This window comes from Ammospiza nelsoni, chromosome 19, assembly GCF_027579445.1.
Source record: "Ammospiza nelsoni isolate bAmmNel1 chromosome 19, bAmmNel1.pri, whole genome shotgun sequence".
In the NCBI taxonomy this organism is placed as follows: domain Eukaryota; kingdom Metazoa; phylum Chordata; class Aves; order Passeriformes; family Passerellidae; genus Ammospiza; species Ammospiza nelsoni.
The window spans coordinates 7,493,054-7,509,998 of record NC_080651.1 but is presented as its reverse complement, the minus strand read 5'-3'; the positions used below and the strand labels follow the sequence as shown (position 1 = coordinate 7,509,998).

Genomic DNA, 16,945 nt, shown 5'->3' with positions numbered 1-16,945 from the left:
AGGTTTCAGCCCTTTCAGAGACAAAGGGCTCGCTGCTAATTAAACTGCCCTGAGTGTGAGAAGTGATGCCTCCCTGAGGTGCAAGCTCAAGGTTAGGACAGAGTTACATCCATGGGGAATTGGTTGGCAAAAAAAAAAAAATCTTTGTTGGGCTGGGCCAGACCCCTTGGAGCCCAGCAGTCCCTTGGGAGGGTGAGGTCAGTCCTGTTGCCAGCAAAAACTGCTGTCAATGATTTTTGCCAGCTGCCGTGAACACAAAGCAACTCCCAGCCTTGCTGGCACCCTCCAGACGAGTCCCCTGGGCTCTGTCCCCAGGGCTCTGTGCCCCAAGGTGGGGTTCACAGCACAACGCACCTCCCTCCACGGGGCTTCACTCCCATGGCAACCTCGAACCCCCACGGATACCTGATGGCGAGCCACCGGTAATGGGTGGGACATGACCCCTCTCCGTCCTCCTCCCCCGCCGTCTCCCACTGTCCTCACCCCTCACCGTGCCTCGATTTCTCCAGGACCCCGCCTCATTCCTTTCGTGCTTGGAGAGATGCAGAAATTGTATTAAAATTCTGTTCAGTCCGAGATGGGCGCTCCGGGCACACCTGCCAGCGCCCATCCTGCCTTGCTGGGAATGATGTGCAGGAGCTGGGGCGGGGGTGGCTGCCGGCTGCTCTGCCTCCCCTCTGCCGGCAGCGCCGTGCCTCTGTTCTTTGCATCCCCAGCACCGTGGCAGCACCCACGCCAGACACCCACCCCAGCAGCGCAGAACCACCCGCGGCAAACCCACGGCGTCCCTTTGCCCCCGCCCGTCTGCAGAGCCGGTTCCCCCGCGGAGCACTGCCCGGAGCGCGGGGCGGCGCTTGGGGAAACTGAGGCTGCCGGCGGGGGGTGTGGGGGGTACCGGACCGGCCCCGGGACGGGCCCCCCTCGGCGGGGGAAGAGGTGGCCGGGGGGTGGGTGGGTTAAATTTTTATGAATGGGGCCGCCCCGCCTGCCATCGCCGGGCGTCAGCAGCGAGCGGCGGCGGGCGGCGCTCCCCGGTGCCTCCCGCTCCGCTCCGCGCCCGCTCCGCCGATGGCCGCCGGCCGCCGCGCTCCCCCGGAGCCCGGCGGGGGCCCGGTGCTACTTCAAGGCATCTTCGGCGCGGGGCCGGCCCCCGGTGCCGCCGCCTGCTCGCTGTCCCTGACGGCCCGGGAGCTGCAGGTGCGCCGTGCCGGCGGCTGCTCGGGCGGCTCGGCCGGTCCCGACGCCGCGCTCCGCCTGGCCGACTGCGTGGGCTCGGCCGCTTTCCCCGCGGCCGCGGCCGCCGCCTGCTTCTCGCTGGTGTGTTACCCGCTGCGGGGGCCGCGCTGGGGGCCGCCCTCCCGCCAGCGCCTGGAGCGGACCTTCCGCGTCTCCCGGGGTCCGGACGCCGAGGGCAACCTGCGCATCGCCCAGGCCTGGAGCCGCCGCATCCGCGAGCTCGCCGTGCCCGCCGTGCCCGCGCAGGACGGTGAGTGCCGAGCCCCCCCCGCGCCCCCCGGCACCGCTGCCCGCGGGGCTCGATCCGCCGGGGCCGGGCGGGGATCGGGGTCGGGGTCGCGGCCGGGGTCGCTCCGCCGCCGGGCCCCACGCGGGATGGCTGTGGCCGAGCCGCGGGCGCCGCGCGGTGTCGCGTTCCGGAGACACGGGGGGGACACAGAGCGGGTGTGACCGTGCCACCGTGGGGTCACTCGGACACCCCGTCTCCCCACTTTCGCCGAGTCGGGGGGGACAGGGACGTCCCCGCTCGCAGCCCCAGACAGGGGTTGTTTGTTTCGCTTTCCTTGCACCTTTAATTTGAAGGGGCAGCAGGGATGTGGCCACACTACGGGGGCCCTTTGCACCCCCTATCCCCATTGCTCCCGTTCGATAACTCCAAAGCTCCAAAGGGCAGCATGATCCAAGGAAAAAAAGTAATCATTGCTGACGCAGGCAGGACGGGAGCCAGGCACTGTCCCCAGCAGGTCCCATCCATCACTTGGGATTCGGGGACAGGCAGATCCCCCCAGGACCCCCGCGGTCCAGCGGGCTCTCAGGGCAGCCTTGGGGCTGTGTTTCTGATCCTGCTCCCCTCGGGAGCTGTCAGTGTCTGCAAGGGGAGGGTCCTGCTCGGGGGCCGCATCCCCCAGCTCCTGCAGGCAGGGCAGGGCGTGCTGGCAGATAGTTGAACATCTGAGCAGAGATTCAATTATATGCACTACTTCATTTATTTGGCTGTCCAGTCGCTCTGATCAGACTTGGAAATTAAGAGGCATGCGGTTAGAGGGATCCTGTCAAATCACATTTAGCCCAGCTCTTCCTTGCTTGGATTTTAAAATGCAGCTCTTTTTTTTATATGACCTGCAGCTACAAAACAACTTTCTGTCTCTCTTCCTAAAGAATTACAAAAAAATCCAGTGGAATGGGGTGAGGGCAGAACCAGTTCCCCAGCTCTATTTCCAGCCTGAACTCTGCAGCTGGAAGTCTCGGAGCGCTTTCCAACCCTCGCCCTGTGAGCAGGCGGTGCGAGGGTGCTGGGGCAGGAGCAGCTCATTGCACGCAGGGCCCTGAGGGCAGCGGGGGGAAGGAGGATGGGAGAAGGCAGTGCAGAGTTTTGCAGTCACTTTCCTCGCTGAAGGCCATCAGGATTTGCAATCCTCCTCCCTCAGTTTGGGACAGAGCTAAAAATGCCCCTGGTCCACACCCAGCGCTTGCACGTGCCGGCAGAGAGGCCTGTGCGGGACTGATAAGGCCGTGCTGGAAGCTGCGGGTGAGTCCGTGCAGAGAGTCCTGTCACCCTGTCCCCATGGGGAGGGGACCTGGGGAGCCACCAGCGATCCCATCCTGCTGCTGTCGCAGCTCCAGCATCTGCTGGGATAGAATGCTGCAGGATGAAGGGATGATTCCCCCTCCTCATTTCACCCCAAGGGATAAACAGAAAGTTCCTCAGCAGCTGATAACCCCAAAGCTGGGGCTGCCTGCAGCATGTCCCAAACTGCAGCTACCCAAGAGGGAACAAACTGCCCCCAGGCTTGTGTCCCAATAGGGAAATCCAGATTAGGAAGCTCAGCCCCAGCCTTATTCCACCTGGCATGCCTGCTCCTTGTACCTGGAGTTTCCAGAAGGATGCAGGGATGCAGTGGAGAGGTTTGGGCTGCAGACAGCAGAGCTGTGGCAGTGTGGTCGCAGCCTGAGCACAGCCAGGGCACATCACACAGGAGGATGTGGGCAGAGGGAGTGGAGCAGAGTTTGTGGCAGCAGCTGGAGCCCCTTCCTCCTGCTGACTCAGATTCTGCTCCACTCAGCATCTGAGGCTGAAAATGACCACACTGTGCTGGGAAGTGGAATCTTGCTGGGATGCCAGGGACTGGCCGGTGTTGTGCAACAGGAAGGGTTGGATGGGTCAGGATGCTGCTGAAATCTGTCTGCTGTGCATCACCATTGCTGGGCTCCAGCTCTGATCCAGCACCCTCCAGTTCCAGCACAGGGCTGAGCCTGGTGCTGTGGTGTCACCAGTCCCACACTGGCATCACTACTCACAGCCTGGCACCAACAATCTGTCCCCTGGGAGGGAGTCATGGCATCCCTCTGTGCCCTGAGCGGGGTTTGTTTTGCCCCTCCAGCCAAGGAGCTGATCCTCAGGATCCCAGCCCTTTTCTGCTGTCCAGAGGAGGCCACAGGGCAGCACCCACAGGTCTGGGCAGGATTTTTAGGCAAGCTCCAGCTTTCAGCTGCAGCTCCATGTTTGTGTGAGAAACAATGTGCTTGGTTAACACTGCAGGGCTGAAAACTGCATTTAGGCTTTTGAAGTGCCTTTGGCTTTTGCTTTTCAATATCCAGGGCTCAGGGGAGGAAATAGAGAGAAAGCCCCCCAGAGAGAAAGCAGCTGGGCTTGGGTTCAAAGCCTGTGTGGGCCTTGTCTGCATTTGCTTGCAGGGGATTTAGTGCCTGTGGGGACCAGGGAAGCTCCAAAGGGCTCAGAGCAGGGTCAGCCCAGCCTTGGGCTGCTTTTTGTTATCCCTGACCCAGCCTGGAGTGGCCTCTGCTCTGGGTGCTTCACTGCTTTCCCCGAGGGCAGCTGGTCCCTTTGTGTCTGGAACCCACTGATAAGGGGCTGGGGAGGGGCTGGGGGGAGCCACTGGCCCTGGGCAGCAGTGGGGACAACCAGCTTGGAGCCAGTGCCTGGAGCCAGCACCCAGAGCTGGCACCCAGAGCTGGCACCCAGAGCTGGCACCCAATGCTGGCCTGGAGCCAGTGCCCAGAGCCAGGCTCAGCCCTGGGGCCCTCACAGGCAGATCTTTGTTGTGGACTTTGTGACAGGTCCCAAGCAGCTGGCAAGGGGACCAGGAGGTGTCCTGGAGGGTGATCCATGGGGCCAGGAAATAATCCTGGTGGTGGTGAAGGCAGCAGAGCTCTGTGTGCTCCCAGGGCTGGACAGGAGATGGGATGCTCCAGTGCCACCTCCCTCCAGGCAGCTTGTGGAGCTCATGGCTGGTGTGATGCTGGATGCCACCCAGGGGAGGTGACACATGTGGTGTCCTCCATGGCCCCTGCTCACCTCTCCCCACCACTGTCCCCACTGTGGGTGCTGGGAGGGTTTAGCTGTAGAACACCAGCTCAGCTCGTGTGTTCAACCAGCTCAAATCACTGCCCGTGTGCAGATGAGGGGGGGGACACCCCCAGTGCCAGGGGGGCTGAGAGGGGATTCCCAGCCCAGGATGGTGCTGGGAGAGGCCTCTGCTCTCCTGACTCAGCAGCTCTTCCTGCTGAGTCAGCAGGGGCAGCCTCGAGCTGGCTCTGTGTGCTGGGGTGGGCACCCAGGCCCAGGGGCACAGAGCTGGTGGGGACAGCCCCAACAACCCCAAATCTGGCTCCTCACTGCAGAGCCAGGGATCTCCAGAGGCACAGAGGGAGCCTGAGGCTGCTGCCCTTCCTCACTCCAGGGCTTGTTCCTGCCTCCTCCTCCTCCCCTGCCTCCCTCACAGGGCAGCTCAGTGGCCTCCCCCTGTCCCCCTGCATGGGGACCACTGGGCTTGGGGAAGGAGACACTTGAAACAACTGGGGAGGCAGAGGGCTGGGACCCCTGCCAGGCTTGTAATTACAGCCCAGCCTGGGCCCTCGCAGGCGAAACCTGAGCCCCGTGGGGAGCAGGAGAGGAGCGTCCGTCTGGCAGCACAACTGTCTGTCCTGGCCCCGCTCCATCTGCGTGGATGCAGGGAATTGAGGCCTGCAGTCCTCATCCCCCCACTCTGCTATGGCTGGAGTGCTGCAGGCTCCATCCTGCCCGTGAACATCTCTGCTGATGGTTGGGGAGCTCCAATGAGTCCCTGCAGGCCCCTGTGTCCTGTCTGTGTCCTGTCTCTGCCACCTCCCCAGCATTCCCAGCAGGGACCCTCCATCCCTGCTCACCCCCGTGTCCTCTGGGTAGGGATGCTGGTGAGGGTGGGGGAGGGCCAGTTCCCCTTTCCCTTTTTTGCATTGGCAAATGCTGCCCTGGCTGGCAAAGCCCTCCCAGGGCAGGGCCGTGGCCCTGAGCCCCCTGTCCCCCCCAGGTGACAGCTATGGGGTGCTGCCCCGGCCCTGCCACGCGCTGGTGCTGCTGAACCCACAGAGCGGCTCTGGCCGTGCCCTTGATGACTTCCAGGCAGTGGTGCAGCCCATGCTGGCTGAGGCTGACATTGCCACCACCGTCTTCGTCACCGGTGAGTCCATGGGCAGCTCCTCCTCCTCCTCCTCCTTTCCCTGGGATCCTGCCTGGGCCCTGCCATGTGGGGACAGCTTCCTCCAAGGGCCTCTGACTCTGCATCAGCACTGCTCTGGGTCCTGCAGAGGAGCAGGGACTGCCTTGCCTCCTGCATCCCTGCCTGGGGTCACCATCTGGGGCTGGGGTCACCATCTGGGGCTGGGCTCACTGTCTGGGGGGTGGCAGCAGGAAGGGCAGAGGGATGGATGGAGGGTGATGCTCCAAATCTCTCCCCTCTCCCCAACAGAAAGAGCCCACCATGCCCATGAGAAGGTGCGAGACGAGGACCTGTCACAGTGGGACACCTTGGTGGTCATGTCTGGGGATGGGCTGCTCTTCGAGGTGAGGGGCAGAGCTGGGGTGCCTGGGGCAGGAGCCAAGCTCTGAGTCACAAAGTCAGGCTGGGAATGGCAAAGGAGAGATGGCACCAGGCTTGGAGCAAAGCAGCCATCACCCCTGCCTTGCCCTGGGCAGGGGCACTGTGGGCTCTGCTCCCCCCAGGCTGGGCAGGGGCTGCTGGGTTCCTTGGGTACCACGGGTCCTTCATCCCCGCAGGTGGTGAACGGGCTGATGGAGCGTCCAGACTGGAGGGAGGCCATGAGGAAGCCGCTGTGCATCCTGCCAGGAGGCTCTGGGAACGCCCTGGCTGCCTCTATCAATTACTATGCAGGGTGAGTCCCAGCCCCGGGGCACCCGCTGCCCCCTGCGGGGGGAGAGCGGCTCTGTGGGGCTGCAGCCCGGGGAAGGGAGCTGGGATGCCCCGGGGTGCCTGGCAGGGCCCTCACTCCCCACAGGCTGGTGCAGCACCGCCCCGGCTGTGAGCGAGGGATTAATCCCTGTGTATCCAACTCCCCCCACTCCCTTTCTCTGGGCTCAGGGACTGGTAAAGCTGTAACCCAAAGGACCCACCCAGGCACAGCCAACCCCCCAGGATTGCCCTGGCTCGGTTCCCTCTTTCATGAACTGGTTTATCCCTCCCATCCCCAGCAAAACGACTCCCAGCAGCTGTCCCTGAGGGACACTGTGACCCAGCAGGGACATGTCCCAGCCATGACACAAGGGTGAGGTCTGCAGGTGGATGCTGGGGCAGCAGGAGAGTTCCTGAGCTCCAAACTCACTCTCTCCGTCCCTCACAGCTACGACCACGTCGCCAAGAAAAAGCTGCTGACAAACTGCACCTTCATCCTGTGCAAGGGGCTGTACACGCAGATGGACCTGGTGTCGCTGAGCACGGCCTCGGGCAAACGCTTCTTCTCCTTCCTGGGCTTTGGCTGGGGCTTCATCTCGGACGTGGACATCGACAGCGAGAAGTACCGCTGGCTGGGCAGCGCCCGCTTCACGCTGGGCACGCTGCAGTGCCTGGCCAAGCTCAGGGTGTACCAGGGCCGCCTGTCCTACCTGCCCGTGGCCGCGGAGCAGGGCGGCAGCTCCCCGGCGCCCCGGGACGGCCCCGCGCCCGTCACCAACGGGCACATCCCGCAGCCCGCGGGCACGGCAGCGCCCGGCTCGCTGCCCCCCGACTCGCTGCTGCCGCCGCTGGGCCAGCCCGTGCCGGCGCACTGGACCGTGGTGCCCGAGGAGGAGTTTGTCCTGGTCTACGCCATCTACCAGTCCCACCTGGGCACCAACCTGCTGATGGCGCCGGCGGCCCGGCTGCACGACGGCTGCATCCACCTCTTCTACATGAAGGCCGGCATCAGCCGCGTGACGCTGCTCAAGCTCTTCCTGGCCATGTCCAGGGGGACGCACCTGGACTTGAACTGTCCCCACCTGTCCTACGTCCCGGTGCGGGCGTTCCGCCTGGAGCCGCGGGTGCCCGCGGGCGTCATGACAGTGGATGGGGAGGCGCTGGCCTGCGAGCCCGTGCAGGGCCAGGTCCATCCCCGCCTCTGCCGCGTCCTCAGCGGCTCCTGAGCTCCCCGTTCGCCCTCCCTGCGGCGCTGAGCTGCCGGCACGGCCCGGCGCGAGGGTGGCAGAGCCTTCCTCCCACTCAGGAACCCCCTCCTTCCATAGCAATAGGTCTTGGGGGGTCGTGGGGCTCATCCCCTCGCTTGCCCCCACGCTTAGCTTTACCCCCCTTGGGACGGCCACCAGCGCTGTTCCCAAAATGAGCCACAAGCCCCATCAGGTACTCGGTGCCGGCGAGACGCCAGCGTGTTTTATCCCGGTACGAGGTCCCGGCCCCCAGGCGGCTGCGCCGGCACAGCCCCGTCCCCTCCCCGGCTCGGACGCACACGGTGGCATTGCTGTGTCCCCGCCCCGGAGCCAGTGCCACCCCCAGGGAGGGTCAGGACCAATAGATCTAATACAATAAACCGACTTTTTAAAGAATGTTTCTACCCAAAGCTTCCTGTAGAAGCGGAGTTTATTCTTGTGAAAAAATGCAAAATAAATATCTAGCGTTTGCAAAAAAAAAAAAAAAAAAAAAAAAAAATCCTTCCTGGGTTTTGAATCCGAGCTCACGGCCGCTCTCAGGGGTTGGGACAGGTTTAGCTCAGCACCGCAGCCTTTGCTCCCTGACATCCTGACACGAGCAGCACTGAGCGAGGGGCCCTGGAGGCGCTGCCGGGGAGGTGCTGAGGAGGCAGGACAAGGACAGGGCATTGCTGCCACCACCCATCCTCATTTTCGGGGTGCAGCCATGCCTCCCTGCTCAGCCTCATGCTGGGGCTGATCGAATCCAGGGAGCTCAGCCCTGCAGTGACACTTGGGGACATGCTGGGGAATGTTCGGTGCCTCAGCGACAGCAGGGAAGGACTCACGGAAGAGGTTCAAGGAGGGGTCGCTTGGCTTTCTGCCTGCAGCAGGGGCCTTTTGAGGGACCCTCGCATCCTTTGTTCCGGCTGCCCGCGGCCAGCTGGAGCCCTGCTACAGGTCCCTGCCGTGGGGCTGGCCTGGGGGGGATTACTCAGCCTCTTTGATATAAAATTGCAGTAATTAAACCTCATTTTCAGCGCTCAAGTACAAAGCAGAAGAGTAAACAGTGGTGGCTGTTTGCATTTATTCAACTGCAAACGATGCAATTAGGATGGCAGATCCGGGAAAGAAGAGCACGATTGTCCTTCCCCCATGGCCTCACTTGCTCATGGAGAGGAGCCCTGTTCCCGAGCCAGCAGGGCAGGCAGCAGCTGGGAACCACCTCCCAAAATGAAGTTATTTCCCCCGTGGCATGGGGCCAGGTGTAGGAACAGGCTGAGCAGTAACTCTGTAACGCTGCTGGAGGCAGAGCCAGGGCCGGGGATGCGCTCGGAGCTCTCGCTGTCGCTGTCACCGCGCACGGAGCAGCGGAGCGGAGCCGTTCGGGCTCACAGCCCCTGAAAGGCTCCCCGCAGGCCCCTCCGGGATCCGTGTGCCTCTCTGCAGCAGCAGGCTGCCCGGGATCGCCCTCGCCCTCCCTTTCCTGGGTTTCGCAGCCATCACCCATCTGCTTCCAAGCCCTGCTGGACGGCAGGAACGGGCTCCTAGCGGGGAGCCCCTGCACAGCCCCGCGCTCCCGGACCGAGGGAGGGGGCAGAGGGTGCTGAGAACAACCCCAGCACACCGGGGGCACTGCCCGGCTCGGGCACTGGCACCTTGAGCTGCCCCTGCAGGGAGGGCACCCGGGGGACAAAACCTAAGTCAGGATCCCGACTCCACATCTCCAGATTCCAGCAGCACCCGGCAGTGCTGCGTCCAGCCCCATCCATCACACCCTTACCTGTGTGCCGAGGTGAGGGGCAGGGCAGGGCACAGCTCCCAGGGGCCCACAAAAGGTTTTCGTTTTGCCTGAGTCTGGTCATGAGCACCGGGGGCACCAGAGCCGTGCTGGGGCAGGCACTGAGCCACCCACAAGGAGCACGGAAAACAAAAATCCCAGCCTGACAGATGTCCTCTGTACATCAGGGGCTTGGAGAACATTTTATGGAGAGCCACAGAGCAGCCCCTCCCTGGCAGACCTGCCTGGATCCCTCTGGACTCACCGGCCTTGGCTTCAGCCAGTGGGACCCCGTCCAGCCCCGAGGCTGGCACAGGATGAGCCAGAGAGGGGGAAGTGCCAGGAGAGTGGCAGGGGGTGGTGGGGAAAGAAAGAGACAACTCACAGGTCTACTCACAGAGGCAAAATTTAATGGCAAGTCATCTTCCCTCCTTTATTACACCTTGGTTAGCCAAACAAAAAAAATCTGCAGGTAAAAAAAGTTTTAATGGTCACACAGCACTTTATACATATATCATAAGCAACCAAGCATCCACATCTGCACGTGAACGACACACCTCTAAGCATGGCCTCAATAGTCAGGTTTGTTTTTTTTATTCATTAAATACTGTACAGAATCAAGGCTACAAACTGATTTTGTAATGCTTCTTCCCCCTCCCCAGCACTTAAAACAGTTACAGGCTGCTCTCATTTGTACATCACACAGTCGTGTAGCCAGTTTTAAGGCTAACAATATGCATCATGCTTTGGCTTTTTTTGTGTGTTTTTAAATTTTTTTTAAGGTTTTAGCCTTTTAAATTTTGTTACCCTTAAATATTACATACATACACAAGAAATTACATAGCTGCAGTGTGCTCACCACCAACCTCATCACCCAGGAGCTTCACATTATCAAAAGCTTTAGAAAATTTGTAAACCTCTGTGCACGCTTGGGTTTGGGACAGCTGCAGAGAGCGAGCGGTGCCGGGGGGAGCAGTGTCCCCTTCCAAAGGCCAACATCCACCCCCTCAGAGGGAGCCCAGCCGGTGCAAAAGCTCTTGTGTAGGGTCAGAGACTTTTTGGGCAAAGGGGAGGACGTGGTGCCTGCCCTGTGAGATGAGAGCTGCAGAGTAAAGGAGGGGAAAAGGGGAACTCAACAGCTCCTCCATCCCCAGCGGGTTTCTCCCTCCCTCCTTCCATCCCTGGTGCTGTGGGTCATGGGGCAGCCGCAGCCTGGCTCTGGGGACAGAGGGTGTCACTGTCTGGATCACAAACTGTGCTTGTGCCTGCAATCAGCCTCTGCCTGTTCTTCCCCTGCCCTGGAGCAGTGGCCGCCCCTCTTGCCCCCAGCCCTCCGAGACACAGTGCTCTGTTCAAAGGGATCCATCCACTCCAATCCTGGCTGTGGTTACAGCTCCAGCCTGCCCTGCCCCACCCACAGCGCCCAGCACCTCTCTGCTCCCCAAATCGGCACCTGCCCGACTTCCCACCAGCCAGGAGGGCTTGGGGAGCAGGGCTGGAGCTGCTGCAGATGATGCACCCACAGAGCAGTGGCTGGAGAGCTCTGCAGCCCAGGTCTTCATCACAGCCAAGCCCTGCATCCTCTGGAGCACCGGGAGAAGGACATGTCTTCCAAAACCCCAGTGGTGGATGGGGACACGAGAAGGGCTTTGTGCAGCCAGCCCCCGGCTCAGGAGCACCATGGGGGCAGCAGGAAAGCACAGGGAGCTGAGATTAGGGGGGAAGGGGGGTGGATTTGGGCTGTTGGGTGCAGCCCTTGGTGTTTCTGGGAGCAACAACACGTTGTTGCTGTTCTCAGTTTATAACTGCGGCCACAGTGAGCAAGAGCAAAAGCAAAGGAGAGCTTTGGCTCCATCCTTACCTCTGGCAGAGGCACCTGCTCAGCCTGACTCCTCCCTGGGCAGCTGCAAGGACTCTCCCTGACACACCGTGCTCCCCATGGATGCTCCGTGGGTGCCTCTCCAGTGCCTGAGCACTGGGCAAAGGCAGCAGGGCTGCAGTGTGACCACCCAGCTCCAAGTGAGGGTGTGTGCAGGCTGGACCAGAGGCCTCAGGAAGGGGACTTGAGCAGGGGACAGGCAAAACACTGTCTCAAAGTGCTCATGGGCACCAGCTCAGGCTGCCAAACACAGGCTGCCCTCAGCAGGTGTCTCCCTGAGTGTCCAGCAGCACCGTGGCTGGGAGTAGGGATGGGAAGTGCTGTGCCCACAGTGCTGCTGGCCACAACCAGGCCACCATGGGAAAACAGCTGGCAAGGGAAGGAGCTGATAGAAGCCCAAAAGAGCTGCTGTAACAGCACAGGAACCAGCACAAACTGGTGCTGCCACAACAGGGCCTGGCCATGACACGGCTCCCCTGGCGTGACCCTGAGCACCCGTGTGCAGCTGGAGGAGGGAGCAGCAGCCACACCAGGCTCATCCAGATCTACAAGAGGCCCCAGGGTCACTCAGTGCTGCCTGCCCGGGTGAGGCCGGGATCCAGGGTGGGTGTAGTGCTGTGTGACAGCTGGGATGGCTGGAACAAAAGATACCTAAGCAATAACAAGGGCAGAACCCTGAATCCCATGTATTTCTAGAAGACAGGCATGCATGGTGGGGAAAGGAAAGTTTGCCTCACTCTGGAGAAAAAGAAGTGGGGATGGCTAGACTTGCCTTCAGGAGACTGACCTGGAAGTTGCAGAACTGCATGGAAATCTGCAGCACTCCCAGGGCAGCACAAGTGCCAGTGCAGAGCTCTGGCCCTGCCTACCGATCCCGACTGGAAGAACCTTGTAGCTATGGGTGAACAACTAAGACTAGAGCAACTCCGTATGGTGTAGACAACTCCAATGCAAACACAATCCAATGTCTAAGTACAGATAAGCTGGGGTAGACTTCATAGAACCCATGGGAACGCTGAGAAAAAGAAAAGACTGGGAGGGCATTGCCCTTCATTTCCAGAAACTACAGCAATCCCTTCTCCTGGCTGGAACCCCACCAGAACAAACTGCTGGGTGTAGCGCTGGGTGGGAAGAGTCCTTGTGTGGAAAGGTGCCCCAAGATGAAAGTGCAGAGGGAACGTGGCTGCAAGACTGCTTCTGTGCAGGTCTCAAATCTTACCATTGCAGGGTCAAACTTGCAAGAAGAGCACGTACATGGGACAGGGGGAAGGAAGAGGGGTTGGGGGAAAAGAGTTATTCATGCTTAAACAACCTTTCCTCAGAGGAGCAGTCAGGCCTACCACCTTCTTTGGAACAAACCAAGCTGAGGAAGAAAAGCTGGAAGGAGAAGCCAGTTGATTGATAACAGCATTTGCCAATTTACTTTCTGCTGCTTTCCCTTCTCCCCTGCACCTGCCTGTCCCTAACCTGATGGTTTATTTGTCCTCTGTCCACTCTGGGATGTTGGCCCCTGCTAAGGCAGCCCGGTACTGCTGCAAGACACCGCGGATGCTTTTAATGAACCCCTTGGACAAAGGGAAGAGGGGAAACCCGATATCAGGGTAACCACTCTTCTCCGGCAGGAAACTCCTGTAGCTCTTTCTCCTTTTCTTTGGTTTCACGCTGGGCTGCGAGGCCGAGTCCTGGGCAGCCTTCCCCTCGTCCGTTCGGTCTCTGGCCAGGTCCCCCCTGGCTTGGCCCGTGCTCTCCGAGTCCGACAACTGTTGGAGGTCGCCGGCGTCGGGCGCCTCGTCCGGCTCCTCCCTCGCGTCCAGCGCCGAGTCGGACAGTTCGGCGGCGCCGCCCTCGGCCAGCGCCCCCGCCGCGTCCCCGGGGCTCTCGGCGCACGGCAGCGAGGCGCAATCCGCCCCGTTGGCCCGTTCGTGGCTGCGCTCCACCAGCTCGTTGGTCTCCAGCCAGGACTCGATGCGGGACACCAGGCGCCAGCCGTGGCAGCGGAAATGCTCGCGGATCTCGTGCTCGAAGACCTCGACGGGCCGGCGCAGCAGCTGCATCATGGACTGCACCACGCGGATCAGCGTCATCTCGTTGTAGCAGCGGCTGTTCTCGTAGCCCTCCTGCAGCCCCCGGTCGCTGTCGAAGCCGGCCTCGTTGTAGTAGGGCTCGTTCACCAGGATGAGACCTGCGGGAGAGCGGACAGCGAGGGGTTAAAGCGGGGACGGCATCGCCATCCCCTGCCAGGCCTCTCCTGCCAAGGGGGTGAGGCACAGGCCGGGCTGAGCCCCCAGAAGCTGCAGGATGCAAAGGTCTGGTGTGATGTGGTAGGGAGTGGCATCTATGTTCCTTGGCACAATGCAGAGGGCACACAACAGCTGAGGAGTTCAAAAGGGCAGGAAGGGAGAGGTTTCACAGCTCCTTTCACTTCCCTCCTGCAGAAAACCCCACAAACACAACAAAAGCTTTTATTTTCCTCCTCCTCTAAATCAGAACAAAGGCCAGACTGCATCAACAGGATTTGAGCTGGCCACATTCTGCTCTGTCCAGCAAAGTCCCGTCCCACAAGACATTACAGTTCTGAGACACAGAAGACTGTGACAAGCCACCTTTACCAAGATTTCTCCTGCTTACTTCTGGTCTAATGAAATTACAGGTATGTAGCAATAGCCCCAGCACTGCCAGGCTGCTGGCAGCCTGCCACAAGTTGCATTAGAGCTGGGGAGATCATGTGTCTCTCAAAACCCAGGCAGCAGGAGAGGAGATTTTCCCCTAACACCAAGTTGCTCCAGTAAAACATTTAGTATTTCATTTTCTAAATTTGGATCCTTGGCTTTGGAAACCAGAAAAGGCTTTTATTGTGGTGTCCTTCCCCCACAGGAGGATACAGGTGGACTGTGGGAGTTCAGAGGAGCAGGAACAGCCTCCAGTCAGCAGGAACCCTTGCTCTGTGTCAAAGGTTTCTCATCACATGCCTGAGCTCCCTGCACAGAAAGTCACCCAGGAGGAATTTATGTGATTTAGTGTGTCTGCTCCCAAACTGGATGGGGCAGAGCAAAGCCCCACGGCAGGAAGCCCTGGGGCTCGTCTAGGCACACCCCTGATTATTCTCTGCTTTGGTAGGAGCATAAACACCAGCATCATGTGCAAAACATGTCCCAAGTAGGATGGGTGATGACTCAGTGGGGATAAAAAAAAAGTCCTGCAAAGGAGGCCCAGTTTGGCAACTTCAACTAACTTTGGTAACAGGCTGAGGACACGGTGGTTCACCTCTGTCAGCTCAGAGTAACAAGCAGACAACTCTGTGCTTGGCTGCTGCAGTGAGAAAAGGGAAAGCATTGTGTCAGAGCCCTGGGATGCAGCCAGAGCTCTGGGCATGAGAAAAGCTGGCACCCGCTTCCACTGCTCAAGCAGAGAGATAAGGACACTGCTTTGTCCAGCAAGGTGAGACCAAAAGGCAGCACTGACCCAGCTGGGGTGGCAGATCCCAATTGTGTGCCCCCCATAAATCAACATCCCTTCCTCCCTCCGCCTTTTCCTGCCCCACAGGCTTGGCAGGAGCATTTACCTTGGATGGAGATGAGTACTTGAAGGAGACTGGATTTACTGGTCCACCTTTCTGTCCCCTGAAATGCAAACACAAATATGTTAAAGGACTGAAGCACCATCAGTTTGCTCTGTGACTATTGTCAGATGAAGTGAGGCCCCAGCTCTGCATTCCTGTTGCTGACATCCTGTGGCTCACAGCAGGAACAAGGAACTGACTCCATGAGCACATGATGTGCTGCTGTCCCATCTCAACAACACATCTCCCCGTTATTTTTTTACCAGCACCACACTCCCTCAGGCCAGTTCTGTCTGGAACTGTGTAAACTTACACACCAGCCATCAGTTCCAACCCCTTCCCAGCTGCCCTGTCCTGCTCAAAATCTATTTCCCTGGCTCTGCTTATTCAAAGTCTCCAGCTGCACTTTGTACCACATGATTTGTCCACAGTGTGGAAGACAGAGCCCTAACCCACAGGCACACCCCCATGCTGGTGCTGGCATCTCTGCTATGGCTGGACTGACCACAGACTTCTCATTGAGGAGAGACAGTTGAGCCAAATACAGACCCAGAAAAAGCCAAACAACACCAGTTATCTGTTCCAGACACCTAAACCAGTGCCCAAAGCCCAGGCCACTCCAGCTCAAGCACCACCCAAGAGAGAAGTCTGGTAGGAAGTGACTTGTTCCAAAAGCAGCCCAGCACAAGCCCTGCTCCCCAGGGCCAGGTGGAGGACAGCATTACCTTGCCAATCCAGGTGCCCAGGAGGCTGACACACACTTTGCCATTGTCGTAGAGGTTGGGGTTCAGCCTCCCACTGCACTGGGAGAGGTAGCGGAACAGGGGCGGCACGGCGGGGTAGATGTTGGGGAGCTGGATGTCGAACAGGAAGAGTCCATCTTCATAGGGTGTGCGTGTGGGCCCTTTGATAAGTGCTGAGAAGAGATCCTGTGGGGAGAGGCAGGAGGTCAGGCACTGGGAAACACCCTCTTACCCTGGCAGAGCTGTATTTACACACAGGGAGAGTGGGGATGTGATTGACTGGGCCCTTTCGAGTGTCAGGTCAAGCAACACATCTCAGGCACCTTCCCCTGCCAGAAGTTGCACCCTGAGAGCAAAGTGAGCTTTGCAACTGAAACAGGGCTTCAAGGAGGGCCAAAAATGCCAAATTTACTCCCTGCTGACACAGCCCCTTGCTGGTTGCCTTCCCACTCAGCACCCAGAACAGGCTCCCTGCAATCAGCAGCTCCTTTTTTGCCACCCTGACTCAGGGAATGCAAAAGCAGCAAAAGCAGCCATTTTGGGTAATTACAGCCCTGCTTCACATGATGCACACATTCCTGCAGCTCTAATGCAAAGGATTAGGGCTAAGCAGGCAATTCCAAAGACAGGGATCTGGATGCTGAGCCCAGCACCAGCACAGAGGCATCTGAGAGCTGGCACTTGCCATTCGATCCTCGAAGGTTTTCACCATGATGCCATCGGGCAGGGAAGTGGCCAGCAGAGCCATCTCCTTCCGCACGGTGCTGAAGAACTTCTTGGCTTCTGGGGGCTGGAACTCCATTTTCTTGAAGGCATGGGAGTCTGTGGGACAAAGAAGACAACAATTACAGCCTGCCTTTGGAAACTGCCACAGGTTCCTCATGAAGGCAAATCTACCCATGTGTAATATGCATCAAGTGGAAGAGAGGAGTTCACTTGCTTTGGTGCTGAGCCAGGAGGCAGGAGAGGTGATTTCCCACACAGTGCAGCAACCACAACCAGCATCTCCTGTTCTCACTGTCCCACACAACACTGTCCCCTGTGCTCCAGCGAGGAAACCTGTCCCACAGCTGGGACAATCCCACAGAACAACAGCCCTGCCAAACCTAACACAGCTCCCCACTCTCCCTTGCCCACACCTGCAGCTTCACAACAGTCTGGCCACCTTTCCCACCCAGGCTGGAGCACCTTGGGTTCCACTGTCACCAATGTTCCACACAGCCAGGTGCTTTTTTTAACACTAGTGCCAGTGAATAAGGACACTCACTCACCAAGGACACCCAGCACAAGAACACCAGCTGGTTTTGTTCTGCTTCTCAACCAATTCAGCCTT

General features: G+C 59.6%; 2 protein-coding genes across 2 annotated transcripts in view; one reads left to right on the top strand and one right to left on the bottom strand.

The window, feature by feature from the left end:
• Nucleotides 1-1,027: 1,027 nt before the first annotated feature.
• Nucleotides 1,028-8,137, top strand: SPHK1 (sphingosine kinase 1). The gene is made up of 5 exons (XM_059485641.1): nucleotides 1,028-1,486; nucleotides 5,547-5,696; nucleotides 5,985-6,079; nucleotides 6,293-6,408; nucleotides 6,874-8,137. Exons 1-5 carry the CDS (start codon nucleotides 1,069-1,071, stop codon nucleotides 7,649-7,651), a joined length of 1,557 nt encoding a protein of 518 aa, XP_059341624.1. The 5' UTR covers nucleotides 1,028-1,068; the 3' UTR covers nucleotides 7,652-8,137.
• Nucleotides 8,138-9,821: 1,684 nt separating this feature from the next.
• The window catches only part of UBE2O (ubiquitin conjugating enzyme E2 O), a 62,230-nt gene continuing 55,106 nt past the window's right edge, over nucleotides 9,822-16,945 (bottom strand). The window contains exons 15-18 of the mRNA XM_059485661.1: nucleotides 16,298-16,434; nucleotides 15,595-15,798; nucleotides 14,873-14,930; nucleotides 9,822-13,492 (exon numbers count right to left, since the gene is read on the bottom strand). Of these exons, the coding sequence (XP_059341644.1) occupies nucleotides 12,786-13,492; nucleotides 14,873-14,930; nucleotides 15,595-15,798; nucleotides 16,298-16,434 (1,106 nt within the window). The 3' untranslated portion in view covers nucleotides 9,822-12,785. The remainder of the gene's footprint in view (nucleotides 13,493-14,872; nucleotides 14,931-15,594; nucleotides 15,799-16,297; nucleotides 16,435-16,945) is intronic.

What these genes read in the sequence shown, in the direction of transcription:
- SPHK1 (XM_059485641.1), top strand. Translation starts at nt 1,069, where the DNA reads ATGGCCGCCGGCCGCCGCGCTCCCCCGGAGCCCGGCGGGGGCCCGGTG. An exon ending in CACCACCGTCTTCGTCACCG is followed by an intron (nt 5,697 to 5,984) that starts GTGAGTCCATGG and finishes TCTCCCCAACAG; the next exon opens with AAAGAGCCCACCATGCCCAT. An exon ending in GGGATGGGCTGCTCTTCGAG is followed by an intron (nt 6,080 to 6,292) that starts GTGAGGGGCAGA and finishes TCATCCCCGCAG; the next exon opens with GTGGTGAACGGGCTGATGGA.